Source organism: Emys orbicularis, chromosome 2 (genome assembly GCF_028017835.1).
Source record: "Emys orbicularis isolate rEmyOrb1 chromosome 2, rEmyOrb1.hap1, whole genome shotgun sequence".
Taxonomy (NCBI): domain Eukaryota; kingdom Metazoa; phylum Chordata; order Testudines; family Emydidae; genus Emys; species Emys orbicularis.
In genome coordinates, this window is record NC_088684.1 from 123,809,909 (window position 1) to 123,829,568 (window position 19,660).

Consider the following 19,660-nt stretch of genomic DNA (forward strand, 5'->3'; position numbering starts at 1 on the left):
CAATAATATAGTTTAAAGTATGTACAGCTTAAATTGAATTTCTATTACAAGTAATACTTCTAAAACCCTGAAACCAGAGACTACCTGATATGGAGGTCTTAAAATCCAATGCCCGAATTCCAACTCTGCTGGCATTATTTAAGCATAGGAGGATCGAACCAGAATTTGGATCCTTCAGATGAACAAAAATGGTGGAAATCTCAACACAACAGCTAATGTATTGAGATTTTTGCTTTTCCCCTCCCCTACTACAGCTGGGGTCCTTCTGATTCACTGTAGTTTACTTTTCAGGAATTGATCCCTAGTAGGGCTGTCAATTAATTGCAGTTAACTCACACGATTAACTTAAAAAAATTAATCGCGATTAATTCCAGTTTTAATTGCACTGTTCAACAACCGAATCCCAATTTAAATTTATTAAATATTTTTAGATGTTTTTCTACATTTTCAAATATATTGACTTCAATTACAACACAGAATACAAAGTGTACAGTGCTCACTTTATATTATTTTTGATTACAAATATTTGCACTGTAAAAATGATAGACAAAAGCTATAGTATTTTTCAATTCACCTCACAAGTTCTGTAGTACAATCTCTATTGTGAAAGTGCAACTTACAACAGTAGATTTTTTTGTTACATAATGGCACTCAAAAACAAAATAGTGTAAAACTTAAACTTACTAGTTTAAAATTAATTTAGCCTACAAGTCCACTCAGTCCTACTTCTTGTTCAGCCAATCACAAAGACAAACAAGTTGGTTTACATTTATGGGAGATAATGCTGACCGCTTCTTAATTACAATGTCACCTGAAAGCAAGAACAGGCGTTCGCATGGCACTGTCGTAGCCGGTGTCGCAAGATATTTACGTGCCAGATGCGCTAAAGATTCATGTGTTCCTTCATGTTTCAGTGACCATTCCAAAGGACATGCTTCCATGCTGATGACGCTCGTTAAAAAAATAATGCATTAATTAAATTTGTGACTGAACTCCTTGGGAGAGAATTGTATGTCTCCTGTTCTGTTTTACCCTCATTCTGCCATATATTTCATGTTATAGCAGTCTCGGATGATGACCCAGCACATCTTGTTTGTTTTAAGAACACCTTCACTGCAGATCTGACAAAACGCAAAGAAGGTAACAATGTGAGATTTTTAAGGATAGATACAGCACTCAACCCAAAGTTTATGAATCTGAAGTGCCTTTTAAAATCTGAGAGGGATGAGGTGTGGAGCATGCTTTCAGATGTGTTAAAAGAGCAAAACTCCGATCCGGAAACTACAGAACCAGAACCACTAAAAAAGAAAATCAATCTTCTGTTGGTGCCATCTGACTTAGCTGATGAAAATGAACATGTATTGGTCCACACTGTTTTGAATCGTTATCAAGCAGAACCCATCATCAGCATGGATGCATGTCCTCTGGAATGGTGGTTGAAGCATGAAGGGACGTATGAATCTTTAGCGCATTTGGCACGTAAATATCTTCCGACGTCGGCTATGACAGTGCCATGCGAATGCCTGTTCTCACTTTCAGGTGACGTTGTAAACAAGAAGCGGCAGCATTATCTCCTGCAAATGTAAACAAACTTGTTTGTCTGAGCAATTGGCTGAACAAGAAGTAGGACTGAGTGGACTTGCAGGCTCTAAAATTTTACATTGTTTTATTTCTGAATGTAGTGGTTTTTGTACATAATTCCACATTTGTAAGTTCAACTTTCATGATAAAGAGATTGCACTAAAGTACTCGTAAAGGGGGAATTGAAAAATACTATTTCTTTTGTTTTTTTTTTACAGTGCAAATGTTTGTAATACAAAATAAATATAAAGTGAGCACTGTACATTTGTTTTTTCTGTTGTAACTGAAATGAATACATTTGAAAATGTAGAAAACATCCACAAATATTTAAATAAATGGTATTCTATTATTGTTTAACAGCGCGATTAATTTTTTTAATCGCTTGACAGCCCTAAACCCTACTTATTACCCCTCTGGCTTTTCAAGGCCATGTCAATGCACTGCCCTTTTATTCCATGCTCCTTTCAAGATTTAATAGAAAACAAAACCAAAACTATGAAGTCACAGGACTGTCTGAAGGCTATTGCATAACTTTGATTTAGCTGGTTGTAGTGCTCTCGGACACTCCTAGCACCTATAAACACAGCAATGCCTTGTTGCAGCAACTCTAATCCTTTGGCACCAGCAGGCATAACTTTTGTTGCCACGCTAGGATGATTTTAAAAATTCTCTGCAGCCTTATCCCAAAGGATAACAAGGTGTTTCTTCAGTTAAATCTAGCTCTCGCTCTACTCCATATACAAACAGGAAAGAACAAGTTTCTAATTCCGATCATATCACAGATTTGGACTGCCTGATGTGTCATTTTAATGCAAGAAGTATCAACTCGGCTTGTACAGCACCAAGATTACTCAAATGTATATAGATTTCCACTCGATCAGGCAGATACCTCCCTGCCCTCCAAATTCAGTTTGGGCAAAGTGGGGAGGCAAAGAAGGATGAATCTTAAATATATTTGTTCCAAAGTATGAGCGATGAGTGTTCAGAGCACAAGTCATCCACGAACCTGGTAGTTCTGACAGACTGCTCCTGTTCCAGCCACAGCCGGTTACCCAGCAGTCTTGACAGCGCTATTACTAGGAGTCACGTCTTGTCTGCAGCTCATGGGCACATTACAGTATCCCTAATTGTGGCTGAAGATGACTTTTTAGTGAGGGAGAGCTATTATAACTCAGAGAACAGCTATCAAAGTTAAGATTCTCTTCTTCAAAAATGTACTACTTGTAACAGATCTTCACTGATACTCTGGAATATCTCTATAAAGACCAAGAGAGTGAGACAAGGAGAAAACTTCACAATTGTCAAGTGTTCCAACAGCAACCGTATAATAAAGTGATTCAACCAAAACAGTTATTTCTGGAAAGACACCCTGTAATTACAGCAGAAGAGTTAGATACTCTCAACCTAGAATATACACTGTGAACCCAGCAGGGTAAACCTGGACCCAGTCAAAAGGGTGAGACAGTACTGCTGAACTTTGCTTAAGTATGCAAGAACATATATCCCAGTTGGTTTGACCCAGAAAGCAGAGCCATGTTGCAAGGAAATTACTCTTTTTATAAAAATTGTTTTTCAAGCTTACAAAATTCAAGGCAGATAGGAAAAAAATAAATTCTGCTCAGATATAAATTTTCTAAAGCGTAAAATAACACATAGAAATTCCCATTAGTTACATACAGGCAACATAGACCCTAGAGATGGGGATCACCATGACTCGTGTTGCTGGAGACATCATTCAGCACCCATTCTCTATCTCAGAGGTGGGCAAACTACGGCCTGCGGGACCCTCCTGCCCAGCCCTGAGCTCCTGCCCCGGGAGGCTAGCCCCTGGCCCCTCCCCTGCTGTTCCCCCTCAGCTCGCTCCGCCGGCAGCGCAATGCGCTGCGCGGCAGGGCTGTGAATTCCTGGGGCAGCGCAGCTGCAGAGCCCGGCCTGACCCGGTGCTCTGTGCTACGCGGTGGCGTGGCTGCTCCAGGGAGCGCGGTAAGGGGGTGGGGAGCGGGTGGAGATGGATAGAGGGCAGGGGAGTTCAGGGTGGTGGTTAGGGGGCGGGGGTGTGGATAGGGATCGGGGTGGTCAGAGGGCAGGGAACAGTGAGGTTGAATGGGGGCAGGCAGTCAGGAATGAGAGGGGGGTTGGATACAGTGGTGGGGGCAGTCAGGGGCAGGGGTTCTGGGAGCAGTCAGGAAGACGGGGTGGTTAGATGGGGTAGGGGTCCCGGGGTGGGGGAGAGAGAGTCAGGAATGAGAGGAGGAGTTGGATGGGGGGCAGTCAGGGGCGGGGGTTCCAGGGGCAGTCAGGGGACAGGGAGAAGGGGTAGTTGGATGAGGCAGAGGTCCGGTTGGGGGGGGGGGCGGCAGTCAGGAATGAGAAGAGGTGTTGGAGGGAGTGTTGGGGGGCAGTCAGGGGCTTGGGTTCTGGGGGCTGTCAGGGGACAGGGAATGGGGGGGTGGATGGGGCAGGGGTTTCGGTGGGGCCATCAGGGAGTGAGAAGCAGGAGGGGTTGGATGGGGGCGGGGCCGGGCCATGCCTGGCTGTTTGGGGCAGCACAGCTTCTGCTAACCGGCCCTCCATACAATTTTGGAAACCCGATGCGGCCCTCAGGCCAAAAAAATTTGCCTGCCCCTGCTCCATCTACATGTAGGACTACTATTGCCATAATTTAAAGGAGAAAAAATTAGCAAAAGTTGAAAACTCATTTTGTTTGGGTGGTTTTATGAAGTGCACTGTACTCAGTCTCTGCTAATCAAGGTACATACTTTCCTGTGTCCTGCTAGAGATAATGCTCTTGATCAGCTAAGTGACACCCTGCTGAGGGCTGATCTGCACACAAAACTTGCACTGTCAGAGTAAGAGTTTAAGGCTAGATCATCTAGTCTTACCGTGTGTATATCACAGGCCACCAACACCGCCCAGCTCCTGCGCACTAAACCCAACAACCAATTCAACTAAAGGTGTGATTCAAATTCATTTAATTCAATCAATGCAAACTTGTGTGTCAACTTTCCTAAAATGATTTGCTTAAAAAAAAAATTGATAAGCTAAGTTTAAATCAATTTACAATTGTCCACACAGGCCTTTAAATCAAATTGTGCATCAGTGACCTCTCTTTTGCCATCCTTGTGAAAATTCACCCAATTGTGGCCAATTTATAAGCCTCTGAAAAATAGTTCACACATACTCAGTAGAGAATTTTGATTTTAGCTTCTAAAATCTCCAGAGATTCCATCCTCACTAAGCATGCTCGATCCCCTCAAAGCTCCTGTTGCTGACCAGACAGCACATGCACCGGCCCTACAAAGCAACTGAGACTGCTCCCTCCAGCCCAAGGCTACAAGGCCAAAGCCAGACTTTCCCTATAATGGCTACTGGGGGCCAGGCCCTGGAACAGGGAGCCTGTCTCTGCTGTGCTCTCAAGGCCCCCGTTGAATATTTTTAATTCATAAGTCCAGAAGTTGAAGCATAAGTGAACATGGTTTCCATTATCTACATTACCTTTCCTCTGCAACTTGTACATCACAAAGCACAAAACCCACACGTTTCATGATATTTGAAATTCAAGATCTAACCATCCCAAAAAGATGAAGAATTAAACATGAAAACAGACTCCAATTACTTTTACCTCAGGCCATACATAGTTATGTGATATATTTAAAAGTTATTTTAATGCCACCACCATTATTTCATTCTTGTAGCTTAAACAATTACTGCTATAGCATGGGGTACACATGCACACTATTCATCACAGTATATGGATACTCACACTGTGCCTCTCATACAATGAGACTTTATATAAAGATTTAGGGATTAGATGAAACAAAACAAGCCCTCAGACAAGTTATAAACTTTAGGCCTTGTCTACACTGGTACTTTACAGTGCTGAAACTTCCTCGCTCAGGGGGGTGAAAAAACACCCCCCTGAGCAATGCAAGTTTCAGGGCTGTAAAGTGGCAGTGTAGACAGTGCACCAGAGCTGGGAGATCTCCCCTCGTGGGGGTGTTTTTACAGCGCTGGGAAAGCTCTCTCCCAGCACTAGTGCTGCGACTACACAGCCACGTTAAAGCGCTTTAACGTTGGTAGTGAAGACATACCCTTTAGTTAGGTACTTTTCAAAGGTGCTGAATTATTGACAGCCTTGAAGATTGAATTTCCTATATAACCAAGGAACAGATAAAGCAATCAGCAGCAGTTCAAGCTCCAAACAGATAGTTCCTCCCCATGAGAATTGAGGTTCATCTTTTAAGGTCCAGAAAATTTGTTATGGGCACTTTGGCCTCCAAACTTGCCAAGTCTAGAGCTTCTCTGTTCAGAGTGCTAGCTAGGTTGGTAGTTATGTGAACACCCATTTACTGGGAACTGGACTGAGACCAAGTTCTTTATACCTGGGTAAAACAGACTAAGTACTAACTGGGTATTTCTGTACATTAAGGAAAAAGCCCCAGAGCAGTATTTCCTCCTATCTTTTGTTGTATATTCTAATAAAGTGTTTCTGAAACTGAGAGGACAATTTTCATACAAGAATGGCTTTCTTGTCTATTTTAATATGAGGCCTAAGCAACTCCTGACAACATGAAAAACAAATCCTTTCCCTCTTTTCTTGCTAACCTGTTTTCTCTTAGGATGCTACAAAAGAATAGCTGCATTTTGAAGACTGACTATTCCATAGGGCTTTCTGCTTTTGCGGAGTATGAGCGGAAACACAAGAAAAGCTGTTTGCTTCCCATCAGCATGTTTACATTATTCTTTTTTTAAAAAGCACAAAAGTGTATAGTTTTTGTCAAAAATGTTTCCCACGGAAAGTCTGCCCCCCTCCACCCCAACCCTTCCTTTAATTAAAAGATCAATTTTAAATGGCGTTCAATTTCCTCTGGCTATTGTTCCAAAGAGGGAGGAGTATCCCAAATCCACAACTTTGTTTTACATATCCTGGCTAAAATCAGCCTAAGCAGCTCATCCTTAGATGTGCTCATTCTCAAGCAGCAGCTTAGTAACTATGTTTCGAGTGACCAGATTTACTGAAAAATACAGACTGTTCTCAGAACTATATATTCCACAAGCCCTCCTTCCCCCCAACCCCCCCAAAAAAACAACAACAACAAAAAAAACCACACACACAAACACTGTTGAAGTAGTATAGTAAGCATTTTGGTCCAGTAACCGTAACCTGCTCTCAACTTTGTTTACGTCTCAAGATAAATACAGTTAACCGGCTCTGTGTTATGATGGTATTTGTGTATTATATAGGGCTGTCAAACAATTAAAAAAATTAATCACTATTAATTGCTGTTTTAATTGCACTGTTAATAGAATACCATTTATTTAAACATTTTTGGATGTTTTCTATATTTCCAAATGTATTGATTTCAATTACAACACAGAATACAAAGTGTATGGTGCGCATTTTATATTATTTTTATTACAAATATTTGCACTATAAAAAAAACAAAAGAAATCGTATTTTTCAATTCACCTAAGTACTGTAGTGCAATCTCTATTGTGAAAATACAACTTATATGTAATTTTTTTTTTAAATACACACACACACACACACACACAACTGCACTCAAATATAAAACAATGTAAAACTTATTTACCTTGCAATGCTGGCTACAAAAGTGCAACATGAATGCCTGTTCTCACTTTCAGGTGACATCAAATAAGAAGAGGGCAGCATTACATCATAAATGTAAACAAACTTGTATGGCTTAGTGATTGGCTGAACAAGAAGTAGGACCGAGTGGACTTGTAGGCTCTGAAGTTTTACATTGTTTTGTTTTTGAGTGAGTTATGTAACAAAACAAACAAAAATCTACATTTGTATGTTGCACTTTCATGATAAAGAGCTTACTCTACAGTATTTGTATGAGGTGAATTGAAAAATACTCTATTTTTACAGTGCAATTATTTACAATCAAAACAATAGAGAGAGCACTGTACACTTTGTATTGTGTTATAATTGAAATCAATATATTTGAAAATGTAGAAAAATATCCAAAAATATTTATAATAAATTTCAACTGGCATTCTATTAACTAACAGTGCAATTAAAACGGATATTAATCATGATTTTTTTAAATCAAATTAATTTGTTTTGAGTTAACCACTTGAGTTAACTGTGATTGAGAGCCCTAGTATTATACCTTAAATGTTTTCTACTTGGATAATTAGCACATGACCTGTTAAGAGTTCTGTGTTATGGCCTGGAAAAAAGACAAAATTTTCGTTTATACGAGGCAAGCAAGAGTTTCCTGAACACGTTCAATTGTTGCATTCCTCCAAAGATAGAATCTCTTAAGGAAAACTCAGGTTTGTATTACTTTTTAAGCAAAACAAACATTTTAAAAAGCTGTGTGTTCTTGAGCTGTAATTTTCAAAATATTACTGAGACTGTTGATTGCAAAATAATTTGCCAGATCTTTCCTCTTCTGGAATACAATCACTACCCCTTAGGACTTGCCTGCTCTATTGCTTTTAAAGGTATTTTTAAACCAGTTAGTGATATGGCTGGCTCTAAATATTATTCTTCATTTCCATACATGGTTAGCAGTCATGCTTACAAGTACTGACTCATGACACATACAACCTGGTTACAGGAAGACAATTAATACTTATTTTGCAGAGAAGACAGGACCTGCTAAAAGTGCCTGGTTAGCAGGTCCTTCCTTCCTTGCCCTGTGGAGCAGCCCATTCCAAAGTGAATTCCTCATGTCCTCTGGCACGGTGTCCTCCAAGACAGTAACAGTTGCCCAGATTTCAACAGAATGTAAAACTCTGTAGGAGTTAGGCAGCATGATGGATTTGGGATTCACATACACGACTAGTACATGTGTGCTGTGACAAACTTCTAAGGACACAACACAGCCTGGTTACAAACACACTGTACTATGGACTGTGTAGATGAGGGTCTCATTCTTGAAGCATTTTATTCACACTATTTCTAGCATCTAGAATCCTTTCAAAACTTGTGTTTTTGTTTGTTTGTTTGGTTTTTTTTTTTTTTTTTTAAACACATCCATTCCATACCTTTATTTCAACAAGTTGCATGACTTCTGGGAAGACTTCAATGCAGTTGGAGTGAGCAATCACAGTATGCATACGTCTACAGTTCATAATGGTTGTTGGAATGGCTTTCAATTTGTTCCCACTAATATCAATTTCTTCCAACTCCTCAAGCTTGGCCATTTTACTATGAAAAGAAAGAAGGGAGATTAAGGAATTTTTTTTATATGTACTCTTATTTTTAAATTTTAAGCTTAGCAGTGTTTTTTTTTTTTTTTTTTTAATTGTAGGCCCATACTGTTGTAAGAGATCAGTGTCTGCCATCTTTCCTATCATGTCATGTCAGCAAGGTTACATCACAAGGCCTCAATTGTTCTATTTTGTGTCGTTAATTTCTTAATTTAAAAATTCTTGGTGTTTATTTCTATTTTTTGTTCATATTTTTCTCTTTTAATATTGTTTTTTCTTTTCCTACTCTATGCTCTTTCCTTACCTTTCCCCTGGCATCCTGCTTCCATTCCCTCTCGCAGAATGCTTGCTGAGTTCCCCTCATTCTGTTGCTTTCTGCAGAGCAACGTGTTCTCGCTCTCCCCCCCCACCCCCATGTGTTACTCCCTGAAAGCAGTGTGCTAGGGAGGATAGGGAGGAGTGGCATGTAGTGCCCTCGTACCGATGGGAGGAAGGAAAGAATTTGAAGGAAGGGGTGAGATGGGGCACCAGTGTCAGTAGCCTGGCTGTGCGAAATGTCGTATCAGGACAGATATGATATACCTTCTGGAATCTGGTGGCACCCCCAGTCTTACACTTGGCTTGTCCACACTTAAGAGACATTCTGGATCAAAGTAGGGTGTGAATTTAAGCGCAATAGATAATCCAGAATAGCGGACACTAATTCTACAATCAGTGTCTCTTCTTCTGTTTTAGTTTAATCCACTTCGAAAATGCATTACTCTAATCTGGAAAAAGGCACTCTTATTCCAAAATAAGCATCCACATGATGTGCTATATTGGAATAACTATTGTGGTCAATTTTGCCATGTAGATAAGGCCTCGGTATATGTGTGGAAAGCGACCAAGTTATGCTAACTATGTGGAAACAGCTTCCGGATTTCCATAACGTGGCTGCGATAGGAGAGTGCACTGATTTTCCTTAGTTGAGAATAGCACACAATCTCCAGAGATAAATTCACAAATTAACATACAAAGTGCATTCGTTCCTGCGTACAACATGAGAGCATGTAGTTACACACATTCAAGTGGCAATGGACAAACCCACCATTGTACAGGCAACGCGTTCATGCGCTTAAAAAACAAATGCAACACTCCAATTTGTGAACTTGCTATGAAAATATACTCCGCATTTTCCACTTAAGACTGCTTTCTAATAAAGAGACAAGCAGCACTAAGAAGTTACTTACCTCGCAGGAAAGCTCTGTAACCGATTGTAGGCCATATGCAGGATCTTCAGGTGTGGATGGCCCGTTAACAAGGGCACACATTTATCTGTGAGGTTGTTATTGGTCAAATAAAGTTCCTGTAAGATGCTGTTGGTCTCTTCAGAAAGGGTAGCTGGAGGAAGTGTTTCTAGTTTGTTGGCAGAGGCGTTCAAATTTCTCAAGCTGCAAAACAAGATTGTACATGTAGTTGAGTTACTGTATTGTTCATCTTTCTTAATTTATAAACACCACCACCAGAGATTTACAGAATGTTACATTCAGAAGCAGAAAATTGCAGGAAGTGGTCAGAAGACAGTTTAGTTTTATACACGTAAAGTAAATTTCCATTTAAATTGTTAAATTAAGTAGTGAGAGACTTTGCGCTCTTGGAGGTGGCATGGATAAAAAAGCATTTTCTAGTACTCACTGGACCATAGATGGCATTTCTAATGTACAGTATGAAACGCATTATGGAACATCTATTTACAGCATGGGAAAGTTGGTTACACAAACATGCAAGGTAAATAGTAAAGATGTACCAGGCAATAAGGGCTGGGTGGCTTAGGAGTTAAAACTTTTCACTTCTACATCATTGTTTAAAATCTGACAGATACTAATAGTGACAAGAAGTGGTTACTATTATACATTTGTTTGGTGGCCTATGTGTCTAGTTCTTGATGGGTACATCTTATCCCCAGACCAGGACGCCTCTCCCCTCAATGCTCATAGCCAAGTAGTTGGCATTCTTAATTATTTCTGCAGTCCTAGATGAGAGGCCAAGGACTGAATAAGCAGGAAAACTGAGTCCTTCTGCCTACCTCAAAAAAGCTTTTGCAGCCCTGGGATGAGATACAATTGACACTGGTGTGGAGAAGGTTGCACTGCCTGTGCTTTACCTATATAGATCTGTAGACAAGGAACTCATTTGTTTAAATAATTTTAGTGCTAGATTGATACATACAGTAGTCTCAAGGGATAGCTGGCAAATAGATATAATTCTTATTTGAAAAATATCTTAATGCCACATATATTTTACAAGAGAAATGGAAGAACTTTTATCCCACTATTTACTTTGCAAAGAGACTGCCTTCAGGAACACACTTTGCTGAATAATGAGGGTGTGTGTGTGTGTGTGTGTGCACGCGCGCAAATATACAGCATCCAGTCTCTTGAGATCAAACTGCACTGTTCTCATCAACTAATGAAAAATGACAGTTGCAACAGTCGAAGTTATTTTCAAGAAACAGAAGATCAACTATGTTAATTTGGTAGACAAGAAAGCAGGTCAGTACCCATAAAACAAGGGAACAGAACACAAATTAAAAATATAAAGTATGTGTGTCTGATGGAAGAAGCAATACTGCCTGATTTATTTCATGAGGAAGGTATGAAATATTGATAAATCTTTCTCTAGTCATCCAACTACATGAGGATTCACACCAAACGTTAAGGTTTATTAATGAATGAAACGGATTTCCAAGAGAATTCACAGCTGCAACCTGTTGAACCTTGTCCACAGAAAATAAGGGTTTACACACTATAGAAAAGTCACACAGAATGCTGAGGGATTAAAAATTCTTTCCATTAAAACAAAAAACTCCAGGAGCTCTGAAGAACTGAAACTAGGTTAACTAGTTTACACAGATTTCAAAGGAGTCCACTAATGCAGAAAAACGCAGCTTAAATCAACAGTCTCATTTGTTATTCACAGGAGCTGTATGACTTGATGGGAAAAGATTGCAATTGCAAGATTTTTTTTTTTTTAAACAAATCCCCCCCACCCCTCGACTTCATCCTTTAGCAAACAAAAATACATTGTCTGTTCAAAAATGGATTACAAAGCATAAGCATACTGAACCAAACAAATTACTTTACTAAATCACAAGAATGCACACCTAATGCTAAAATATATGAGAGGTTACTGTAATAACTTACGTTGGCAACAGCATTCTTTTAGTCTTCTCTTTTCTCCCCTATACAGTATTTTATCAGGTATGATCAAATAAATTCTCAAATTAAAGGTGCTGTTAGTGATTTAACAACATTTACAAAGCCTAAACATTCCTGCAACCACCATTACTGAATGGTCGGTTTTGAAAATGGTTTAGGCCCTTACCACTGAGCAACTACCTACTTCCTGTGCTGCGCTACTACAGTTGCAATCAGTAGAGCTACTGAAGCTTGATCCCCTTGGAAGAGAGGTCTGGCAGTACAGCTTTCTTGCGGAAGGGGGTCTCAGCCCTCCACCTGGTCCAAAACTGTTCTGGTGACTTTCAGAGCACAATGCCAGGCACACACATTTGCAGGGCCTGCAGCAGAGAGTGGGGTTTCATGGGGATTTGACTTGTGCTGTGGAGAGAAGTAGTGCTTTCTTGGGGACCAAGTTCTGCTGGCTTAAAGGTGTGGAAGCAAAGGGATAACCTGCTATTTTACTTCATTTCTTGTAATATGCAAGGCTCTAAGTGCCCCCGTTGCAAAGGTGTGTCTATTACTGCATGAATCCAAACACACAGTAACTATGCAGAAACCCTAAAGCAGAGGGGTTAAGCTATTTGCACGCAGCAATTCTAAGGCAGTAGAGCTGGTCGAAACTGGAATTTCTGTTCTGTGGAAAATTCTGATATTTTAAAATTTACACTGCCCTTCCCACTGTTTAGAGATTCCACAGCCTGGGCTCCTCTATGCCAAGCAGAATGCTGGCACAGTCTTTCCATACCGCTCAAGATTGGGATCCTCAAATCTACGCTCATTTGTTCTATCCTCCTTTCCTTTGTATAACAGGTTGGGTGTTTGTTTGTTTTTTAAACTTGAGTGCACATAGTTACAGTTTCCACGTTAGTGGTTAGGATATCAGATCCTATGTTTTTCATTCCCCTTCTCCCCCCCCCCCCCCCCCATCTATAACTTAGATCACCACTGCTCATTAACATTCCTCTTTAGAAGATGTCATTCCAAACTGAGGGTATGTCTACACTGGAAACTTCAAAGTGCTGCCGCGGGAACGCTGCCGCAGCAGCGCTTTGAAGAGTGAGTGTGGTCGTGCGCGAGCGCTGTGAGAGCTCTCCCAGCGCTCCTGGTAATCCACCTCCAAGAGGGGATTAGCTCTGAGAGCTGGGAGCGCGGCTGTCTACACTAGTGCTTTAAAGTGCTCAGACTTGCAGCACTCAGGGGGGTGATTTTTCACCCCCCTGAGCAGGCAAGTTAGAGCGCTATAAAATATAAGTGTAGACAAGCCCTTATACTGGTTTTTGGGACACTGAAGGATTCATAAAAATGCTCTGCCAGCAATTCTCAGCCACATACCCATATATAAAAGGACAATATTCTCAGAGGGGAGGGTTTAATGAACGAATGGTTTGAAATAATGTAAAACAACAACATTAACTCTAAACTAGTTGTACATAAAATAAGTTGATAAGCGTCCACAGATAAATTTCCATCATGCTGATTTAACTGACTGGGCCTAGTCAAGGCTATCCTGAGGCTATGGCTACACTAGAGAGCTCGCAGCTGCACCGCTGTAAGCTTTCTAGAATAGCCACCCTCAGCCAATGGGAAAGAGCTTTCCAGTCAACTTAATCAATCCACTCCCAGTGAGAGGTGGTAGCTATGTCTTCAGGAGACACTCTCCCCACCAACATCATGCTGTCCACACTGGCGCTTAGGTTGGTGTAACTTATGTCGCTCGGTGGGGGGGCTTATTCACACCCCTGAACGACATAAGCGGCAGTGCAGACATAGCCTGAATCCTTAGAATTAATCCTCAAACCTCCAGGTGGGTTTGGCACTGCCAGCTACCACGTTACATTTGTTTCATGTTCCATCAATGCCCTCTGAGGCCACAGTGCTGGGAATTAACTTAGATACAAGCATTGCCATCTTTCCAGTGCCTGTAGTCAAAAAACGTTCCATGTGCCTGCAGATATCCCACTCATATCACTATCAGATGGAACCAGAATGTCAAGCATGAAAGCCTAGTCCAAACTTAATTGTTTTTCCTTCAGACTCCACCCACCCACACACACCACACGCACATGAAAAAGTACAGCATCAACTTAAGAACTTGATTCCACTACCCTCATACATACCAGAATACAATAGCCAGGAAATATGAATTAACAGTTACAGAGATAAAAAGAAAACGTAAGTCACTGGCAGCGACACAGGAATTCTGTAGCTTTGACAAAGTGCAAGGTTTCCTCTGGGTTAATAAATATTCAGCTCCGGTTGGAACAAGTCACCTTCAGTTTTATAGGGTATTAGGCTGATACCCTTGATAAAGGGTCACTTATTTTTTTTTCAATCACACACCTAGGCAAAATATAAAATTGTCCCAGAGAACACACACAATCAGGGTAGGACTTCACTAATTCCGCGGCAGTAGATCTCTCAACGTGTGTGCAATTTACATAAAGTGTTAAACTACTTGAACTAAAAGAGTGATTTCATCTTGAAAAATCTACTTACTACAGGAGAGGCAACAATCTTCAGTTAGGAAAAATAATTAAGAGATTCCAAAATATTTCTATTGGTTTCTAGCTGTATTGTATTCAAGACATAAACTTGGGTAAAAGAACCCTCAAATTTGTATAGTATCTCTTTCTCCCCAAAGTATTCTGAAGCATTTTATAAACTTCACAATGCAGCTACCAATGGAGCGTAACATGGTAGCTGTTTAGAAATGCACAGCTATATTGTGGAATTGTTTAAAATGGCAAGGTAAAAAAAGATTGTATCCAATAAGAAAGACAGGAAATTTAAATTAAAACAATCCTGTTTAGCTTGCAAACAGTGACATATTCAGAGGTGGTATAGCTGCAAAAAAACTGCAGAAAATTAAATGGAAATCAGAAGAATCCAGGCCAATATGTACCCCAAGTATTAAGATCTCAGATGATACAAGTTAGAAAAGGAAACCATTTTAAGTATCTGTAAAAAATGCTCTCAGTATATGAACATCTAATACCATCTACAGCACAGAAGTGAAATGTAAACAAGCTCCATAAAAGGGAAAATCAGGGAAAATAAATACTAAATAGATACCAATCTTGCAGAACCGACCAATTCTGGCACGACGGTTCTAATTGAGAAAGGGGTGGGGAAAGTACATCCCAATCCCCCTCTGAATCATCCTACCAATGGACCGCCAAAAGTACACTATCCAGATCATCTAATTTCTTCCTTAGCTCTTGCCATCTTACCTACCTCCCCTTCTCCTGTCCCTCATGCTCTTATTCCCTAATCCTCCAATGAAACTGCCTTCCTGTCTCCAGAGTATCTTTTTCAGTTGATCATCTTCAGGTAATGAAATAGGAAGAGAGGGGAAGAAGATAAAACTATGTTAAATTATGTGCAGAAGGTTTGGGTATCAATCATTCAACTTGTCATTCCCCGCTCCCCCTCCCGATACAAGAATTACGAGCATACGCAGCACCAGGAAGTAATGGGGAGTGTTATGGTGTGACTCAGTGGTGCACGAAAGTGGCATATATTAAGCGCTAGCAGTATCTTTTTTACATCAAATATTTTCCAGCTACCCAGCCCTGGTGTGGGATCAGCACCCGGATGAAGCTAAAACCAGACATGAAAGATGAACACATTCTGAAGAACTAGCCCACATATATCAATCATCCTCAATAGACACCCTACCCTCAACATCTGTCACAGTATACAGCTGTACGATCCTAGACTCACCACTGACGCTACATACTCCAACAGAACAGCTGCCAAAAGCATCTTTTACCCCCAAGTCTGGCCAGGAGCCTTTGTCCCTCATCCTAACAGAGATATTCATGTATGTGTGAATTCACACAGGCTTGATTGCTGCTATTAACTCAGAAGTAGAAACACTGAAAAAACTCTACCTAGTACTAGAGTACTAAGAGCCCACATGTGAAATAACACCGTTACTGTTAGTACGACACCCACCATTCTGAATGCTAGAATAAGTCAAACATCATCAGTGAACCTGGTTACAACTCAGTTGTCTCCAGACAGTTAATCACAGTTCCAATCTGTAGCACAGAACAGAGTAGACTTAATACATGACCAAGTGAAAGTCTTGGAGCCAAGTTTGTAAGCAGGTGTATGGAACTGAATTGTAACCAAGCTCCGTGACATAGTTGTATTTAAAAATGTGGCCTTAGTTTAAAAAGGTATTGATCTACCTTGGGGACCACCTCTCTCTCAGCAACCAAGGCCTTCCTTGTTGGATGCACTCCTCAGGAACAAATGGATCTTTCTAGGACAAGAGGAAATATTTTGGGCAGCCGTCCCATGGCTCTGGAACCATACCAGCTAAGAATGATTACAAACCTTATTGCCCCCTCAAGGAATCTTTGCCATAGCTCTCCCACAACAAGAGGAGAACGAGGGGGCAATAAGGTTTGTAAGCATTCTTAGCTGGTATGTTTCCAGAGCCATGGGACGGCTGCCCAAAATAGAACATTTCAAACCAATGGGAAGTCCAAGGAGACATTGCTACATATGATCCACACTACAAATTTTAACTGGATCCAGTGACTGTTTTAGGCTCCAACTATACTACTACCATCAACTCCTACTGCCTAATTTCCCCATGCAAAAATCAGTCTCCCTGAAACCTGGTGGCTGGACTCCATCTTTCTTAGTCCCCTTCTTACCACACCTATAGGTGCCATTTTATGCTATACTGAGCTGATATTGTTTATATTTACAAAAACTGATGTGCTTAATTGCTTTTGCATCTGCCCATATTATATTAATATACTGAAATGTTTTGCATTGTGCGGATCTATAGTTTAACTTGAAGCTGACCAGTGACCAGACCGAAAATTTGTAGAAAAAAATCAGACAGACATAAAAGGACTAAAGGAATCTGGCCACTACCGACAAATGAGGAAGCATTTGGAACTTGGGGTTATGAGAACCCAGATGCACAGATGAAGGTTAGACCCATTTTCTGGCAGTTTTTCCACCAACCCTAACATCCCTAGGAATTCTCCATTTTCACAGAAGCATCTGCTAGTGAGACATGATTTGACTATCTGCCGATCTCTGTAGTGCTCAACTCAGCCAAGGAAATTCCTACCAACACGATCAAGATCTATACTACCACCAGTATATTCAGAAGCAATTTCTGTCCTGTCAGGTGAACTTAGTTTCATAGACAAATCCTCAGGAGCTTATGGTCTAATAGACATAATGGAAGTTTCTCCACAAATCTGATACTGTAATAGTTTAAAAATAGAAAACTAATTTTAATGAAAACTAGTGCATCACATTCCTAAGCTCTATTTGCCAATTGAGAATACAAATTTTGTTTTAATTTTTGTAGGAGTTTGAAGAGGATGCCATTAAAGGTTTGCTGCAAAACACAGACAGAAGTTGGTAAATATCTTATTGTTTTTCACTGATGCACTGATTTTTCAACATGCATTGATGCACTGATTTTTTTTTGTTTTTTCAACCAGGTGTTGTGGATGCTAAAAACAAACGCTGTGTTAAAATTAAGGCACCTCAGACCCACTAAAATCCAAGGATATCTGGAGTTCAAGGAAGATGGAGAGGTCTATGAGCTGAAGCACTTCTTCTATCATCTTCCCTTGGAGGATATCAAAGTGCTATACAAACAAAATCCATCTCCACAGACTCCTGGATGTAGGTCTCATTTTATAGATGGGGAAATTAAGGGCCTCTGGGGTATAATGATCTGCCCAACATCATATGCTGTAGAAAGACTGTGGCAGAGCTGGGACTTGAAACCAGTTGTTTTAGCACTCACTCCTGTGCTTTAATTACATGGTCACAGGGTGATGCTGCTCTACAGAGCAGTTTGAGTGAATTTCAGCCATACAATTCTTTCAGTTCATGTTTTTAAAATGAACTCCAACTTTGAGGCCTAATCTACACTGGCCTTTTTCTCAACAATGGTCACTGCTGCAGCAGTGGTGTGTGCACTAATAGACCAGCCAAAGTGTCATTTTTACCATTGTCTCATCTGTATCTTTTCTGAGTAGGGTTAGATGACATGGTAACAACGTAGACCCAGGATAGGTCTACATAAATGATCCAACCAACAGTGGAGCTGCGAAGGTGTTAAGAAAAACGCTGAAGTAGACAAGGCCTGTGTATCTCCTGCAACAATACTTTACATCACTAGTATCTAAAGGAGAGCTCCTTTACAATGCATTGGGATGTCTAGGTAGCAGAGGGAAAATATAGAACCGTGAGGGGATGTAAGCTCGCAAGGGAAGAGAACATTTGGAATCTGTCATATACATTTTACTTTAAATTCTGAATTTTCCGATTGTTTATTTCTGTCAAATGTTGTTATGATACTTAATGTTTTTGCAGTTGAGTTTAAGGTGTGCATATTATGGTACAATCTCCACCTGCAGCTTCTCTATCTTGCCGCAAAATGGCATTAATCTGCATTCTAGACTAACAGATGGTAAATCTAATTCAGAAAAGGATTACTTCCCTACTCCCCCCCTTTCAGAGATGTGAGTAGCTTTCGGAAACTTTTATTTCTTCTTTTTTTGCTCTCCAGGCTTGACAGAGTATTTTCTTTCTTTTAAAAAAATCTTGAGTAGAAACGTATATTCCTGTTTGGGGAGGGGGGGGTATTTATTTATTTTACGAAATGGATCTATTCTTGTGAGCACTTATGAACATGTTTGCAGGATCAGGCTCTATGTTCATGCAATGTTATGGTTGAGATTTTAGATGTACAAAAGACAGGAAGTTCAAAGTTGTCATCCTGCATCAGCAAGTATAAATCTGTCCTTTTTGCACACAAAATATAGGTAATATTTTGCTTTACTATACAGGCTGTTAAATTTACTGCAATAAGTTACAGTTGCCCTGGTAGCCATATTGTTATGTTTCTTAACTTAATTGTGTGTTTGGTGGCTGCAAAATTTCAACCATAATATTGAACAACTACATTGGAATAAACGGAGCAAACCTGGCACGTACATAGTGCTAAATATGGAGGGCATACTGCAATAATCAAACTTTTAAAATCAAAACTCCATTTCAGCTCCCAGCACAAGCACATTTGAAAGATTCCTTAAAACCATGACGAAGGAAGTTCTATTCTTGGGCAACTTGAACAGAAGAAACCTTTCCTAACGAAAATTAACCTTTTGGCATTACAAGTTTTAGTCTAAAGGACAGTTTTCCCACAGCAAATTACTGAAGTTTGGAATTTATATGCAAACTGCCTCTCTAACCAAACCTGTAGCATTATAACCCTCACACAATGAGCCCTTGAAAATGAAGATAACACTGCCTTCATAAAAGATTTACAGCATAAAATAAGGGCATCCCTCTGACTCGCTCACTACCAATCTTTTGGTGATGGGTCTTGTCTAAATAATGACAGTGAGATTAACAGTTCAGTTTCCCAGCCAAGGAGAGCCAGTAGCTGTGCATTCTGTTGTCATAGTTTAAAAAAACCCAACTAAACAGTCTTGTATGTCAAATTACATGCTGCATTGATGTCACCAGTAAGCCTATGACCATTGTTGATGCATGAAGGTACAAGAAATATAAAAAGCTAAGCAAGGTCGTCCCATCAAAGGCCTCTAAATCTGCCTCACTCAGATGCTACAAATATGTTTTAAAAATATTTCTTCGTGCCTTCAGACCATACACAAATT

The 19,660-nt window shown here is 40.2% G+C and overlaps 1 protein-coding gene across 1 annotated transcript in view; it reads right to left on the minus strand.

The window, feature by feature from the left end:
* PHLPP1 (PH domain and leucine rich repeat protein phosphatase 1) overlaps positions 1–19,660 on the minus strand; it is a 251,059-nt gene that overhangs the window by 22,610 nt on the left and 208,789 nt on the right. The window contains exons 11-12 of the mRNA XM_065398984.1: positions 9,999–10,199; positions 8,605–8,767 (exon numbers count right to left, since the gene is read on the minus strand). Of these exons, the coding sequence (XP_065255056.1) occupies positions 8,605–8,767; positions 9,999–10,199 (364 nt within the window). The remainder of the gene's footprint in view (positions 1–8,604; positions 8,768–9,998; positions 10,200–19,660) is intronic.